Source organism: Haliotis asinina, chromosome 4, assembly GCF_037392515.1.
Source record: "Haliotis asinina isolate JCU_RB_2024 chromosome 4, JCU_Hal_asi_v2, whole genome shotgun sequence".
Classification (NCBI taxonomy): Eukaryota; Metazoa; Mollusca; class Gastropoda; order Lepetellida; family Haliotidae; genus Haliotis; species Haliotis asinina.
The window spans coordinates 43,699,061-43,717,374 of NC_090283.1; the positions used below are offsets into that span (position 1 = coordinate 43,699,061).

At 41.6% G+C, this 18,314-nt stretch overlaps 1 protein-coding gene across 1 annotated transcript; it reads left to right on the forward strand.

The window, feature by feature from the left end:
* Positions 1-13,692: 13,692 nt before the first annotated feature.
* On the forward strand, positions 13,693-14,763 carry LOC137282496 (sn-1 acyl-lipid omega-3 desaturase (ferredoxin)-like). The gene has a single exon (XM_067814248.1). The coding sequence runs from the start codon at positions 13,693-13,695 to the stop codon at positions 14,761-14,763; it is 1,071 nt and encodes a 356-aa protein (XP_067670349.1).
* The last annotated feature ends 3,551 nt before the right edge of the window (positions 14,764-18,314 follow it).

Genomic DNA, 18,314 nt, shown 5'->3' on the forward strand with positions numbered 1-18,314 from the left:
GTATTTGACAGAAGGGGGTGGTTGGTGGGGGTGGGGTTAGGGGATGTGATGCTGTATCGTTTTGCTGACTTTGCAAATCTGACATTACCTATACTGAGTAGATAGGTGAAACAAATGCTAGAATCTACGACCATTTACGTTTATGCACTTGTCATGAATACCAACTGTACCACTGCTGTTGTATAAACACTGTTAAAGTAATGGTGATGACATGATGATGATGATGATGATGATGACGACGACGATGGCTATGACGACGGCGATTGTCGTAGTGATGATGACGACAACGACGACGACAAGTGAGTTAGTGAGTTTAGTTTTACGCCGCACTCAGAAATATTACAGTTATATCGCTGCGGCCTGTACATAATCGAGTCTGGACCAGACAATCCAGTGACCAACAACATGAGCATCGATCTGCGCAATTGGGAACCGATGACATGTGCCAACCAAGTCAGCAAGCCTGACCACCCGATCCCGTTATTCGCCTCTTACGACAAGCATAGTCGCCTTTTATGGCAGGCATGGGTTCCTGAAGGCCTATTCTACGACGGGTAGACCTTCACGGGTTTCGGCGACGACGATGCTGTGATTCACTAACTACCCTCACAATTAATACTGATAGCTATTGTGTTCCAAACACTGTGCCTGCATTGTGAATGTAACAGCGCCTCAGGAATAAAGGCAATATCGATGTAGGGCGTAGTGACTCTCTCGACGTGAGTCTTTGTGGTCAATACCCACATCAGTGGCATTGCATCATCGTCAGCGTAGACGTATGTGCTCAGGCTCTTTAACAATGCATGTACCCAAGCATCGATTTCCTGAAAGCTTCTAGCAGACAGATGGGAATTAATGACTTACTGTCATCCTTGAAACGCTAAATTGACAGTAACTGAATTTTCACATTGAGTCGGAGCCCAGAAAATCCGGATTAGAATTAATATTCATCAAACCATGCTTGTCGTAAGAGCCAATTAAGGGGATCGGGTGGTCAGACTCGCTGACGTGACTTACATATGTCATCGTTTCCCAATTACGTAGATTGATGCTCGTGCGTAAACAGCAAAGGTCAAAGCTTACAACGTGAATCACTTGATAGTCTGATCACACAATTGAAATACTGCCAAGCATAAACAGATAAAGAACGGTGGCATCAGGTCTTCAGTAGTATTATATAAACTTCCGGTCCAAAGAAACGTATCACCTGATGTTGTGGCTCTTACAGAAGACACTAAGACACATGACAGAAATATTGGGTTTTTTTAATCCAAAATTTGACCATCTGCGAATCATGAAACAAATTCACTAATGTCCAGTCGATGGTAATCTGGTCAAGGAATCAAGCACAACAGACGCGGGGTCAAAATGAAATGTTGTCCAATCACAGATCATTCACATGATGTGTTTCCATGTTGTGGAACTGTCCAAGCCTTCAGTACCGTGTGCGACGATCCCCCGAATCGATACGTGCCAAAGCTCGTCTTCTCATGGATGACGTTAGTCGCCTGATGACGTCAGCAGGAATTCTCTGCCACAGATCAAAGAGAACTCGTTCAATCTACTGTCGATTTGCTGGTTGTCTCAACTGTCTATCAATGTGATCCCAGAGATGCTCTATCGGATTCATATCCGGAGATCCAGCTGGCCAGGACAATATGTTGATGTTCACACCTGGCAGCATGCGGACGTGGATTGTCCTGTTGCAAGATCATATCCTTCGGCTGTTGACGCACAAATGGTAACACAACTGGTCTTAAGACTCCGTCTCTGTTCCTTCCTTTGAGCAGTCAAATGTCCATGAAGGATGACATGAAGGTTTTCTGCTGACCACAAACCTGACCACATAACGTGATACCGCCTCCAACAAAAGGGTGCACCTCTTGGACAGAGTTTGGCGTAAGTCGCTCACCTCTACGTCTGTAAACGCGAACTCGACCATAAATTCGGAACACGTTGAATCGATTTTCGACTGTAAACACAACTCTCTCCGAATCATGTCGCTACCACCAACGTGCAGTTCGAGACCAGTGTAACCCTCGTTGAAAGTATTGACGGGTCAAGGCCATTCCGCGAAAGGGATGATGAGCTCTGATGCCAGTCACGGAATCGTCATAATACGGTTTGTCTGCTGATGGTTGGTCGCCGTGACAAATCTGCCCCGCGGGTTTACATGTAGTAGTCTTCAGGAGGCGTTGTAAACCTTGGTCTACCCGTTCTTGGACGGCCTTGTGTCTGACCTGTCTGTTGGTAACGGCTCAGCAAGTTGTTGATGTTGCTTGGCTGCAATAGAAACCTCTTGCAGTGTGGTGCTGTGCGATCCCTATTCTGCCATACAATTGGCTCTGTCAGGTTCGGATTAAGGAAGTCTCGGCATTTCTCTCTTCTTTTTGGGGGGGTTGCACTGTTCCACGCTTGGATTTATGCAACAATTGTGCACGGGTATTTTCAGCAAAGTCCTTTAATGGTGTTGCAGGTGATCTTCAGTAAACCATGCATATAGTAAGAGGCGACTGACGGGATCGGGTGGTCAGGCTCGTTGGCTTGGTTTACAAATTCCATCGTATCCCAGTTGCTTAGGTTGATGCCAATGTTGTTTATCACTGGACTGTCTGATCCAGACTCGGTTATTGACAGACCTCCGCCATACATAGCTTGAATATTACTGAGTGAGGCGTTAAGCGACAAACACACAATGGTGTGAACGCCGCAGTAGATTTACAGTCAAACCGTCGCTGTAACTATGTCATTTATGAAACTGGGCCACCGTCTCTAGATAATTAGGTAATCATTTATTGCTAATCACTGCGGATTTTCCTCCCACGTCAAGCTCACAAGCCGCGAGGAGTGGTGGGGTAGCCTAGGGTTTAAAGCGTTTGCTTGTCGCGCTTAAGACCAGGTTCGATTCCCAACATGGGTACAAAGTCCTTTTCTGGTGTCCCCTGTCGTGATATTGATGGTATATTGCTGAAAGCAGCGTAAAGTCAAACTCACTTAATCGCGCGGTTAACAGTTAACGTGGACAGTTGTTAACTTCTGTTGAATCTTGTCATCCACGGTTGTCAGAAATGCTGTAACCTCGGAAAACTGTGACCAAAGGGTCCTTTAACCTCACTCGGTTATTAGAACACTCTTTATGTGGACTTTTACCTGCTGTTGCCACGGCGTGCATGGTATAGCACGTGGCATCGTGAAAAAAACATGTGGTCCCATATCCGTTGAACCGGGCATGTGATTGAAATTTGATACCTCTGATTTACAAATCAGAATCGAGTTCTTGTCGCCATGATGCAATAGCGATCTCAGTCTCACCTGAATTGTAATTGCACTTCTTCTGCTACATGTCACAGGAGAACCGATCCATAATGCTTTATTTGTTCATTCATTGTGATTCCATTGTGATTCGCTCGCTCGTCTGAAATACGACTGGATAATCCGTCTTATGTAATGACGGGCCGTACAAATGGCTTTGTGTTGGAGACACATCGCCCAGCAATTAGCATTTACACAACCAGTTTTTTTTTTATGATTGAACAGCGGGTTTATGCAGAAGTTTCAAAATAATGTTCTTGGAATGTCCGCATATCGAAACAATGATTACGTTTGCTATAGAGGGCCTTTGTGTTTCATAATCTGCATTTTGCAAGTCACGAAGAAAGAACATCGATATATGTTTTGTAAATATTAAATGTGTACATTAGAGATGGTGTATTATGCCGCAGTCTGCAATGCTCTAGCTCTATGTCGCCCTGGAAACAGTTGATTTTGTTCTTGACGATCCAGTGATCGACATCATGAGCACAACTACACAATTAGCATACGATTATATGCATCAACAGTGTCCGCGAAGGTGACCACGCGATCCCACATATGGGGTGGGGATGGGGGTGTCAGGGTGCCCTGTGTGTGTGTGTGTGTGTGTGTGCGTGTGTGTGTGCGTGCGTGTGCGTGCGTGCGTGCGTGTGTGTGTGTGTGTGTGTGTGTGTGTGTGTGTGTGTGATCTAGTTACGAAAATACACCCAATGAGCGCAAAGAAATCATAACAGGTGTAACCAGCGAGAAAGATGAATTATGAATCATTGTACGACTAAACAGTTGTAGTCTACGAGAACTTAACGGCATACCCAGTGGTTAAGGCGTTCGCTCGCCACGCCGAAGACTCGCGTTCGATTCCCCACATGGGCACTATGTGTGAAGCCCATTTTCGGGTGTCCCCCGCCGTGATATTGCTGGAATATTGCTAAAAGCGGCGTAAAACTAACCACACACACACACACACACACACACACACACACACACACACACACACACACACACACACACACACACACACACACACACACACACACACACACACACACACTCAAACACACACTCAAACACACACTCAAACACACACTCAAACACACACTCAAACACATACACACACACACGCGCGCACTTAACGGCATGCTGTCTACATCCCGACATAAAATGTATATCGATATATGTCGATACATTCGATTTATGAAACTTTAAAATTGAAATTAATTTGTAAATACCATTTTCTTATGAAACAAGGAATGGAAATCACCGTGGCCATTGCTGTATGCAGCGTCTCTTTTCACTTTCAAACGAGGAAATTCGGATCGACTGAAAAGTAAGCCAATGTCTAAACTGGTTAAAGACACTCATATTTCGGTTTCGTCGCTGTAACTATGCCATTTATGAAACTGGGCCACCGTCTCTAGATAATTAGGTAATCATTTATTACTAACCACTGCTGATTTTCGTCCCACGTCAAGTTCACAAGCAGTGAGGAGCGGTGGGGTAGCCACGTGGTTAAAGCGTTCGCTCGTCACGCTTAAGACCAGTTTCGATTCCCCACACAGTGCAATGTGTGAGGCCCATTTCTAGTGTCCCTGTCGCGATGTTGCTGGAATATTGCCAAAGACGGCGTAAAACATTACTCACTCACTTCTCTTGACGTATTCCAAGTCTGACAATCAGGTCGTGTATTCATTTAGCTGGGTTGGGTGAAGGCCAGCTCATATCTGGATCTGCACTGTTTAAAGATTTTGTTTTGTCATGACACAATCTTCAAAACAACCTTCTCCATCATTACTGGAAGAGAGTGACTGAATGTTGCTTTACCCCACTCTTCGGAATAAAAACACCTCACAGGCGCGCGTACACGCACGCGCGTGCACACACACATACACACAAACGCACGCACGGACGCACGCACAGTATCAACACACACCAACATCGCTTAACACTCATCCCCAACAATTCGTCATGTTTGAAACATTTCACAAGCTTGAACCAAGTACTATATCGATCTCGTTTCAAAGAACTGTGGGATAAAAGCATATTATGCACATCGGAACAGAACATATCAATATTGATATAACGGTTTTCCTCCTTTAGTGGACGGAAAATATATTGATTTTACTGTGCATCCGCATTTACAGATTCATGCAAATCGCTTGTCTCTTTCATAGCTGTAACAACACATTGGGTTCGCTATATCATCGTTGTAGGGTCTTTTGACTTCCGACAGATTCAGCTCATATCACCTAACTGTGCACGTGTCTGTCATATCGCATAGCCTAGGTATTGATTTCACCCGGCACATTGGCCGTTCCCCGGGATGCACTTAGACAGCAAATATACTACACACTCTCTATCGGCAGATGTGTATGCGACGACTACTGTGACGGTGTCTACCTCTATTACCACCGAGACGGTAACGTGCTTTGTTTTAAGTGAGTGCTTGTAACGTTGATCTGTGCTTGACCTATGTTAGTCTTTCTGAAGTTCTTTCGCAATTACATGTGCAAATTATTGATGGTTTGCAATTTTACATCGAACAAGTGTGTGTATGTGCGCGTGTATGTACGTATTTGTGTATGTGCGTATGTACATATGTGTGTATGTGCGTATGTGTGTATGTGCGTGTGTGTGTATGTGTGTATGTGTGTATGTGCATATATGTGTATGTGTGTATATGTGTATGTGTGTATGTGTGTATGTGTGTATGTGCGTATATGCGTATGTGTGTATGTGCGTATATGTGTATGTGTGTATGTGTGTATGTGTGTATGTGTGTATGTGTGTATGTGTGTATGTGCGTATGTGCGTATGTGTGTATGTGCGTATGTGTGTATGTGTGTATGTGTGTATGTGCGTATGTGTGTATGTGTGTATGTGTGTATGTGTGTATGTGTGTATGTGCGTATATGTGTGTATGTGCGTATGTGTGTATGTGCGTATGTGCGTATGTGTGTATGTGTGTATGTGTGTATGTGCGTATGTGTGTATGTGCGTATGTGCGTATGTGCGTATGTGTGTATGTGTGTATGTGCGTATGTGCGTATGTGTGTATGTGTGTATATGTGTATGTGTGTATGTGTGTATGTGTGTATGTGCGTATGTGTGTATGTGCGTATGTGTGTATGTGTGTATGTGTGTATGTGTGTATGTGCGTATGTGTGTATGTGCGTATGTGTGTATATGTGTATGTGCGTGTGTGTGTATGTGTGTTAACTTGATACAGCATAGACACCGTGGAACAAATAGCAAATATATGACTAATGATGGAACACATGCCAGCCTCGTCACGAAAAGGAAGATGTAGTTCTGGTTTTTGTAGATTAAGTCAATACTTAAAGAATTCCATTCAAACAATGATGTGACATGAATTTTTGTTTATCTGACACTTAAGATATTTAATGGTTAGCTCAATTGTTGTTCAGTATATATGGTACAGATACCTTGAACATCCTGACAAGAGATTGTGCACTGGTCCCTACAAAATCGTTAAGTTTCGACGGTAACCCCTCGGTCACCTCCACCCCACTAAATCCAAGTTTTAATCTGTTAACGGTGAAGCCAAAATTAGTGCCAGTGTATTAGTATGTGTGTATGTGCGTATGTGCGTATGTGTGTATGTGCGTATGTGTGTATGTGTGTATGTGTGTATATGTGTATGTGTGTATGTGTGTATGTGTGTATGTGTGTATGTGTGTATGTGCGTATATGTGTATGTGTGTATGTGTGTATGTGTGTATGTGTGTATGTGTGTTAACCTGGTATGACATAGATTGTCCAAGCATACATTTCATACACTAGCGAAACGAACATTGCACAGCGAGCATTGCTTCAAGTAACCGGAAATCGGTTTCCGGGTTCGAAGTGAGAAATTCGTTTCCAGCTAAATACATATTAACATGTACTCACCGTACTCGTTTTAATAGAGTAATAGTAGAGACATATAAAATGATCTCCATTGTTTTTTGGCAATTCAATACAACGCATAAAACTTCAAAAGGCGGGTATAAAGTTATCGCAGAGTAATTTAATCAGTCCGGTTTTGTAAGTAGTGAGTTAAAATATACAACTATTATATATAATTAGGCTTCTGTTTGTAATGTTTAATATTTAATATCGCCCATGTGTTCACACATTACTACTACATAATACTTTGATCACTCATAAAGGTTACTTTATAATTACTTATTGTATCCTGACGATTATATGTGAACATAACGGTTTCAGGAGAGGGTGGGTGAGTGAGTGAGTCTGGTTTTACCCCACACTGTGTAATATTGCAGCAGTATCACAACGGGGGACACAAGAAATGGGCTTCACACGTTGTACCAATGTGTGGAATCAAACCCAGGTCTTAAGCGTGACGAGCGAATGCTTTAACCACTGGGCTACCCCACCGGAGGTCACCTTCGCAGATGCATGCCATCATGTCCCAGTTTTGCGCGTAGTTGTGCTCGTGGCGTCTATCACTGGATCGTCAAAAACAAAATCGACTGTTTCCAGAGCGTCATGTATCTAGAACATTTCTGAGAGCCATGTTTGGAATCGAACGCGGCGGGTCTTCGGTGTGACGTGCAAGCGCTTAGACCAATAGACTACCTCACCACCCATAAGGCCACGTGAAATCTTAACGGACACCGTAGACTAACTCTTAGTCATTGACTATATAATATATTTTGATATTACCAAAGAAATCCATTTAAATCGAAGGGGAACCCCAGTGAGATGGGAGATTCAGAGCGTAAGGAAACCTAGACTTGCTTCATTTGGCTCTTAGCATTGTAGCGAGGACTTAAATTGGCAGTCGGTAAAGTAAAGTGGTTCAGGGACTGTGAGAGAGATATTCTTCTCCCACAGGGGTTATTTCCCAGTTCTAGTAAAATCCCCTAGCGGCCAAAGTCGCAACAAGGATTATTATCCATGGCCGCCATGGAGTTAGTTGATCAACGTCTGAAAGATGGATTTCATGTTTAACTGAAAAGCAGAAACTAGCGCACAAGAAAGTGCAGAAATCAAGATGTTTTTGTTGATGTGTCTCTTAAAACATTTAATAGCTAGTTTGTCCATTGTCAACGAAGGGGTTCGAGATCCGCCATTACATGACTGGGTTCTGTCTAGATGAAGCCTTTGCGCACGGTGCTGGTGAATAGATTCTAGTTTTCCCGAAGCATACGGAAATTACCGAGGCCTTGCGAATGATCACTTTTGAAACAAGGTCGCCGATTGCACAGCTAAATCCGATTGCAACCAATCACGTATCCAGAACACCCGCACCATGTAAGATCCGTAACAGAACAGAGGTTACGGTGGAATGTATGGCAGGAATAATCTGAGAGAATGTGAGACAGACTGCGGGCACAGGTGCAGCTGTTTCATGCAAAATATAACTGGCAGTATCACTATGTGGTTCCAAGGTGCCACACATCTGGTTAATATTATGTCAACTGTATATCGTAAACGCTGTATTGAAATGACATATGTAATAAAAATATATTATTCCTGATATGATGATTGTATCTCTAGTTTTTACTCCATCGATTGTGTGTGTTATACATTCTGACATGTTTTGACTACATTATTACTAGATTAGGGGAAACCATGTGTACAGTGATATGTTATTCTGGCTTAGTATGCCTCCCAAACCACACGATAATCTTAATTCATAATTCTAAATGTTTGTAACTATGTATGCGCCTTATGGATAACAGCTTCGTGTTCATGAACAAAGAACTTCTTTTCCGTGAGATTCGTTAATCTTAACATCAGTCTTAAAAACGATTCCTTTCATGACAGAACATACATTTTATATGCTAAAATCACCATGTCTAGGTTATAATTTGTTTTGACCATTTCTGTCATCACACATCGCTTACCTGAATTCAATCAGGGGAGGTAACTTGCAAGAGACGTGATGATCGGCACAACATTTGAATGTCATGATAAACAAGGTTCAAATGTATAAACACGTCAGCAACCCCGTCATGCCGATTACAGCAGGTTTACATGAATCATTCTTTACGATTCCAGGGAAGAACTGAGTTAGGATTAGTCCCCAGTAACTATAAACCCATGCTTGTCATAAAACACGATTAACGGAATCGACTGGTCAGGCTCGCTGACTTGGTAGACACATTTTCCGACAGTGCTCATCACAGGATTGTCTGGTCCACACTCGATTACTTACAGACTACCGCCAGATAGCTGGGATATTGTTGAGTACGGCAACAAACATCAAACCACCCAACGCCTATGCTGTGTTAAGCAATTACATGAAGCATATTTCCAGTGACTGAGTGCGGGTTAACATCCTATCTCACGCTTCGTCACAGTATGGTATTCAAACGCAACCAGCTGTCGATGTAACAATATGCAATGCATTTGTCATCAATGCTGAGGTACTGATAGTTAAGAAACGTTATTCAATACCGGAAATGGCAAATCGGTACAGCAGCTGTTTCAGGTTCAGTGTGCCTTCAATATAAGTGTGATTATTTTTCACCTTCTGTTTGGCAGAAGCTCTTTCAGTATCAGAGTGCCTTCAGAATAAGTGTGATTATTGTTCTCCATGGTGACGGCTATGCCTAATGTGTGAGTCTTGAGCAATGCGTGAGAATTGCAGATAGGCATTGATCGCCTTCAGCCCATCAGATATGATCACATAATTTCTATTTGGGAATACAATACTGATCCCAAGATATAACTTGATGATTCACACTTACTACACTTTATTGCCATGGTATGTATTGCGCGAAAAACATTGTTTACGACAGATCTAGGGTCGAACGTGCTCCGACGTACTGTACACTAAAAACGATCATTACTTCCAGTTAGAGTTATTTCCCTTTGTAAAACAAGCATGGTTGACAGTATTTCTGATCATAAGATCACAACACTTACCTCCTTGAACGTTTTAGAATTATACTGAGTAAGAGGTTAATAAAATAACGACTCTTTAAGCGAGTCAAGGTGAACATGGTAGTTTTTTTAGACGAATGGGTTAAACTTTCTTCCTCAAAACGATCGAAGGACTTGGATAGATCTCGAAATTCTCGGTCCACGTAGTGGTACCCAAACCACTTTGGGTCGCGGTTTAAACATTATCTGATGAAGAGATGACGCGATTGTCTTTGTGGAACAGGAACCAGACAGTATGAAATACATGTATCTGTAAATAACCGCAAAACATAAGTCGGTGATAATTAGGATTAGAGACCTCCCTGAATGTAACGATAGATGGTAATACTGGAACATTTCATGCTATTTTTTCTTTGTCATTGTTAATGTTTCTAATGTGGTTAAAATTAAAACTATCTGGTCATAAAACTTTACTGTCATATGATATGATATGAGTGAGTGAATTTAGTTTTACGCCGCACTCCGCAATATTCCACCTATATGGCGGCTGTCTGTAAATAATCGAGTCTGGACCAGACAATCCAGTGACCAACAACATGAGCATCGATCTGCGCAATTGGGAACCGATGACATGTGTCAACCAAGTCAACGAGGATCTTACGACAAGCATAGTCGCCTTTTATGGCAAGCATGGGTTGCTGAAGGCCTATTCTTCTCCGGGACCTTCAGGGATAGGATAGGATAGGATAGGATAGGATAGGATAGGATAGGATAGGATAGGATAGGATAGGATAGGATAGGATAGGATAGGATAGGATAGGATATATACCTCTGATATATCAAACCAAATATTTTCATTATCCTATGCATGGGTAAACCAACAGAATACCGGATACCTACCAACATCTTCTGCATATATCTTGTGAACACATGCGTCATTGCATAATTACCAAGTGAAGAGGATAGAGTTTGTCTTCAGCAACCCATTGTTGTCGTATGTTGCCATCATGTGCTGATGTTCGGTAAATCGATGTTCATGGCGTTAAAAATGGATTATCTTCTCTGGATTAGATCTACAGTCTGTTTTGAAGCTATAAATCAATCGCAAATCGAAGGGATTTATCATTTCATGTTCGTCTTTATCAGAATAAAATACACATTTAACCGGACCATGTGAAAGGAAAAATAAAATCCTTCCAGCAGTGGTTAAACTGGTCGATAATCGGAAATATTATCGAAAAGGAAAAATATTAATGATCATCAATATGAAATAAAATCAATGAATAATATGAATAATATCAATGATATTACACAAACCTTTGTGAGAGAATAGAGTTCTTATTATCTTACCTCACACATACATTGCAATGTACCTCGCTGTCAATGGCAACCCATTCGGTACTTCGTGGTAGTACTTCTTTATCTCGAATAACATTGAATCACGCTTGAATGCACGGAAATTACCGATGTTTTGCGAATGCAAATAGCTAAAAGGGAGATAACTCTAAATCTGTTTTTCTTGTGTCGTCTGCAAAATCTAGCGATGGCTACAAAAAGTTTTGCCTCGTATTCCAATCAATAAATTTGTCGAAACGTTTGAATGTAGTCCCTTGTGAATGTTAAGAAGGCGAATTACACCACGGAAATTACATAATACAATACCTGCGGGGGAAAACAGCAAGATAGAAGATTCGAATCGTTTGTTTCACACAGGTTGGCTGAAGTATACGATCCGATACCCTAGCTTCACACAGTTCAGAATTAACACTGAGGTGTTCGGTACGATAAATACGTTGTTCTGTGGTCCCTCGTGGCCCATGGGTTGGTGTGCCCTCGAGCGACCATCAACCAGTGCCCCCACCCTCATGACCATTGAACAGCTTATACTGTGCTCACACACGGCACAAAGTTAGAATTTTGTTAGATATATTCTGGATGTTGTTTTGTAGTAATCCATGTATAAACATGGCAGCACTCACCAGCGATATGAAATATATTCACGTTCAGGCATTTTTCCCTCAAAGCTACCTCTCTGATATTTAAGGATTATCCATCGGTTTTTAGTTCACGATCACGATCTCTATGCTCTGTATCGATATCCAGGTCTAATATCTACAAGTTTACACAGATACAGTGGAAGCTGTTTAATCCGGCACTCATTGGGACTGAAAAACTAGTCCGTTTTAAACACTGTGCCAGATTGTAGAGCTGATAATAAATTACAAGTCACAATGGGATGTACTCAGCCATCCGGATATACGAGACAAAAATGCACGTAATTTAGTGTTTTGTATGTGAAAATGACCGTTCGGTTACGGAAACCGGATTTTCGGATAGGTGAGTAATTTTACAACGTTGTGAATTCGTTTTAGGGAAGTTTCGTTCGGAAGGCGAGTTTTCCGGATATCTGAGGTTCGGGTAAACGGGGCACGACTACACTGATTTATGTCAGTGTTGACAACTTGCTTGATTAGACAGATGCCGTTTTTTACCGCTTCCACTGTATGTATTAAATGACTTCTCATGATTCTACGCGCGAAAAAGTATATTTGTACAATAGTTGCATTGGAAACCCATAGCGACAGAGAAAATATCAGCTTGATAATCACACTGGAAAATGTTTTGGAATGGCAAGGTGAAATCCCCAAATCAGGAACAGCTGCGACCTAATGTTTGATCAACTTGGACAGGCCGTTGTCGGAGCTATATATTCCACAGTAATTGACTCATGTCAACGGACTGTTTGAGTATGTACTGTCGCACACAAACAGCTTATAAAGCTTTTTCCGACATAGCATATGTCTATTGATCTGACACCCAATGCATTGACCTACATCTCCATATGGCCACGTGCTTCTTGTTCACACCGGTAGTAGATAGATCACACTCAATGGTGTTTTGAATAGTGTGAACGATCACACCTTTGTCTCAGATTGGGAATGTGTGATTAGTAGGTCTGTGGTGTTGAAGTGGTAGGTATGCTTTCCATTCACTCTCCAACGTCTCCTTATTTATCGTCAAATGGAAAATAATCGAGTTATTTTTATGGAAAGACAACTTCTGTATTCTTCAACTTCTGGGTTATCCGGGGTAATAATGTGATGTGCTTTGATTGTTATCGTGATAAGCATTTACCGAATGAATTGAGCGCATTATAAATACATTTATTGATTATAATTATTTATTGTGATGGTTTGCTGTTCCAATGTAGATGCTAACACCGCTATCAAGCAAGCGATTAGCATTTCCACTATTCACGTCATGTCGCTAGGTAACGTGTCACCATATTCACCGAAACGTCCCATGCATTGTAATAATGACTTTGTTCCACAAAAGATCGTTCTTGTTCATAACAGTTTCCAAATACCACTGAAAGAAGTGAACAATAGTCACTTGCAGCGATTAGTTGTGTTTTGTAGGTTTATGTATTTTAACAGTTTGACGTTATATTTTCGTTTGCTTTCAGGTCTGACTGAGAAAGCTTGGGACCCTTTCGATTGTGTGGTGACTGCGCAGACTCGAAAAATGGCTCAGAGGCAGACGACTTCCGGTACGGCGACAATTTCAGCTACAGAGGATCTAGCCACAAAGAAATTCCCTTCGATAATAGACATCAAACGTCAGATTCCAAGCTACTGTTTCGAAGCATCCGTCTCCACATCGTTGTATTATGCCGCGAAAGACCTCGTGCTTGTTTTGGCTCTCTATCTGGCCACAATGGCCGTGTGGTATTTTGCTCCGACGTCCCTATGTCTGGCTCTGACCCCCGTGTACTGGCTGCTCCAGGGCACTATGTTTATGGCGATCTTTGTTGTGGGGCACGACTGTGGGCACGGTTCCTTCTCTAACAACGAGCTCCTCAACGACTGCGTGGGAGTGTTCCTTCACAGCTTCGTGATGACACCCTACTACAGTTGGAAGATATCCCACCGCGTCCATCACAAAAACACTGGGAATATTGACAAGGATGAAATTTTCTTCCCCCTTCGAGAAAAGGCCGACAATGGCCGTGCCTTCCTCCCAGGATTCGGCCTTGGGCTCGGCTGGTTTATGTACCTTGTGCTAGGATACAAACACCGTACAACGAAACACTTCAACCCCTTCGATCCCATCTACGCGCGGCACATATTGGGTGTGTGTATCTCCCTCGCCTATCTCGTAATGTGGAGTATAGGGGTGTATTCCTACGCTCAGGTAATGGGATTTTGCCATGTGTTATACTATTATGGAGTTCCAGTATTTGTTTTCGCGTCCTTCCTCGTCATCGTAACGTTTCTGCATCACACGGAGGAGCAAGTGCCGTGGTACGTTGACGGCGTCTGGGACAACGTCAGGGGTCAGGTCAGCTCCATTGACCGTGACTACGGCTGGTGCCACGACATCATCCACAACATCGGAACCCACCAAATTCACCATTTGTTTCCCAAGATTCCCCACTACAATCTAGAGGAAGCCACGCGCCATTACCGCAAAGCTTTCCCGGATCTGGTTCATATACGTAACGACCCAATCCTCCCGTCATTCGCGAGGATGTTTATCAAGTATTGCAAGCAACACATCGTTGATGATCATGCCAAAGTTCATGTTTACAACTAGTCTTTAGTAATTGTTATTTATTCTATTTATCAATTTCAGTAAACTACGTTTATAACGCACTCAAGGGGACGAATTGTATTTTCATACCGCTATAATTTGTTACATACATTGTACTCGTCGGGGTACCCTAGTGGTTGAAGTGTTCGCTCGTCAATATCAAGACGCGGGTTTGAAGCCCCTCAAGGGTACAATGTATGGAGCCTATTTCGGAGGCCCACCGTGATATTGCTGGAATATTGCTAAAGGCGGCGGAAAACTACACTCAGGCAGTATACGCATGCCGTATAAGACTAAGACAAACATAAAGTGGCAGTAACAAACACTAACACTTCGTTATATCAACGAGTTCGTTATGTCCAATTGTTCATTATATACAGCAGTTCGTTATACCCGTTAGTTCGTTACATCCAACAGTTCGTTATATACAACTGTTCGTTATCTCCGTTATTTGTTCTATCGTTCTATCACAGTCCGTGATATCAACTGTTCGTTATATCTGTCAGTTCGTTATGTACAACAGTTCGTTATATTTACAGTTCGTTATGTCCAGCTGTTCGTTATATCCAGCAGTTCGTCATATCCAACTGTTCGTTATATACAACTGTTCGTTATATCCAAGAGTTCGTTATAAACGTAATTTACTGCATTGCTATCTTGTAGAGGTTATCTTTGACACCTCATTCGTCTCTTTCCTTATCATTTACGTTTCTTCGACTTTCGTTGTTAAAAGCCATATTAATGTCTCATAAGATAATGCCATAGTTCAATGTGCAAGTTTAATGCAAGCTGTCTTGAAAATGACCCGGGGGTTTGGAAATGTCGACAGTTCATATGAAAGGTCGTCACCCGGATAACTCATTCCAATAGCTCATTCCAATAGCTCCCATGGATATAAATTGTGAAGCCAATTTTGGAGTCCCCCGGCTTGAAATCCTAGAGCAAGACAAAACTCTCTTAAATCTAGGTGTTCAAATTCTTTATCAAAACAGTTCAGGAGACCAATATTTAGTGTTATGAATACTGAATCACATGGAAACGTTCAATCAAATACATAACTCCCAGCGATAGCCAAATATACAAATTCAGATCTTCTATTCATTCCAACGTATGTTTAATGTTATTTATTTTTTTCATCAAATATTAATATATTGTGTCCATTTTTCTCTGTTGTTTTTGCCGTGATTTGACAGCTGTGTTATAGATTATTTACTTCTGTATGTCCAGAAAGTGATTTTGCAATAATGTATTTTACTCTGAGTACATTATGACAACAGCGAGACTCAAAGCCCAGTGTATACACGGTGTTAAAGACTAACCTCTTTACTCATTCTTTCATCAATTTATTCTGAAAAGTTACGATTTCGGAAAACTTCAAAAAGAAGATCGGTATCTTCTTTCGCAGCTGACTGCTATCTAATTCAGAATAAACTTCATGAAAAAATACCCTGAAAATGTAGGTTATTACAGGAAAAGAAGAAAATGTTTTCCTGGTGTTCTACATGTATTTACTTCCAGTTCTCTCTGAATCATTTGGACAACCATTGTTTTAGTTCATTTCCAATTCTCAGTAGCGTATTCAGATAAATACGCTTTATTGTTCTTGTTATTTCATCCTGTCCATCGACCCAATGGATTCGACAATGTAAATGGGCACCTATTTATAAGAATAAGACTCATATCGATCCCGTAGCTTTTGTGTAAACAAGACATAGTCTAGTGTAGCATATAATGTTCCTAGCTTATGGATTGTACAGCCACTGGGACTTGTTGGTTATGTTTGGTGATTCAATATATTATTCATCCCGAGGGTCCAGTCATTTTCTGATGACCATTAGTTTGCGTATACATAGACCCATAACTCGTGAAGGTCCGGCTAAAAATGGATCTTCAGTAACCCCTGAGTAAGGTAATCGGGTGGTCAGGCTCGCTGACTTAGCTGACACATTTCATCACATCACATCGACGCTCATGCTGTTGATCACTGGATTGTCTTGTCCAGACTCGATTATTTACAGACCTCTGCCAAATAGCTGGAATATTGTTGAGTGCGGTATAAAACTAAACTCACTGACAACGCAATAGGGGTGGTGGGTAGCGCTGTGGCGTCAGCTCGGGTTCGATCCCAGAGGGCACAGTGTGTGAATCCATTCCTGGTATCCACGCCATATTGCTGAGATATTTCTAAATGCGGCGTTACACCTAACCCACCCACTCACTCACTCACAACGCCGTGTGTAACATAGCCGTAAAGCTGAAAACAGTGTAATACGTTGTAGTAAAGTTAATGTTAGCCTTGCCCAAGGCTGTAATGAATGTTAAACCCATGGGTGTATAGTCATTATGAAAGAGGCACGTCTAGATAACAGAGCAATACCTCCAAGGACGCCAGTATGTTATTTATATCATTTACAGAAATTATCATTTAAACTATTCATTATTACCTTAGAGCCACCTGGGAACAATGTGCGAAGCCCATGTTCTGGTATCCCCCACCATGCTATTGTTGGAATATAGCTAAAAGTGGCGTAAAACTAAACTCACTCACTTACCAGAGAGACTTGTGTAACTCTAGGTTAATATACTCAGGGATTAAAATATCTTAGTGTGATCTACCCTTTATCATTATTAATACTTACAAGGAAACGTTTTCCAAAGCTGAACACACTTGATTTTCTAAGTAACACATCATTGTTAGACAGTTGGTCAGTTGCAGTCGTGTCCTGTATTTGTACGTCAGCAGATAAAAAGTGTGTAACGGATACTTTAGTATTTGGGGCATATACGCAGGCTTTTCGTAACTGTGATCTTACCTTTTACGTACATTTACCCTACTGAGCATGGTCACTGACAACCTATGAAACTGGAGACGAGTAAAGTCATGTTTGAACTGTCCAGTTGAAAAAGCTGGCATACATTTTAGCCTCTGGGGAGACCGCCTTTAACACCGTGTTATATCGTTTTGTTACCTATGACATAAAATACTAGATGTTTTTGACGTTGATTGTTTCAAACTCCCACTCTAGGGTAGATTAACGCAAAGTTGATAGGTAAAGATGTCTGTAAAAGTGTCTAATGACATCCACTTTGGCACAGAGGGTAAAGGAAAATTCTGTGAGCTATTCAAGTTCAACGATGGTAAGTTTAAAGTTTAATACCTGATAAGAGACCCAGTCAGACAAACAACGAAGAACGTTTTTTTTTTTTTTTTTTTTTTTTTTTTCATATATATATATACAGTGGAACCTGTCTACGCCGGCACTCATTGAGACGGAAAAATAATCCGTTTTAGACAATGTGCCGGATTGTACAGCTGATGATAACTGTACAAGCCACGATGGGAACTTAGATGCTGTCAGTGTCGATCGACAACATGCTGGATAAGATAGATGCCAGTTTGGGCAGCTTCCACTGTATCTGGTGACGTTTTCCATGGATAACAACCAAAGATAATTACTGGCAGTTTTAGCCCAAATACACGATGTTTGTGTACTGCTCAATACAAGTTTTATTCCCCTCCAAAAAATAAAAATATCTATGAAAAAAATGTGTTA

Coding starts and splice junctions, on each gene's coding strand:
- LOC137282496 (XM_067814248.1), top strand. CDS start 13,693: ATGGCTCAGAGGCAGACGACTTCCGGTACGGCGACAATTTCAGCTACA.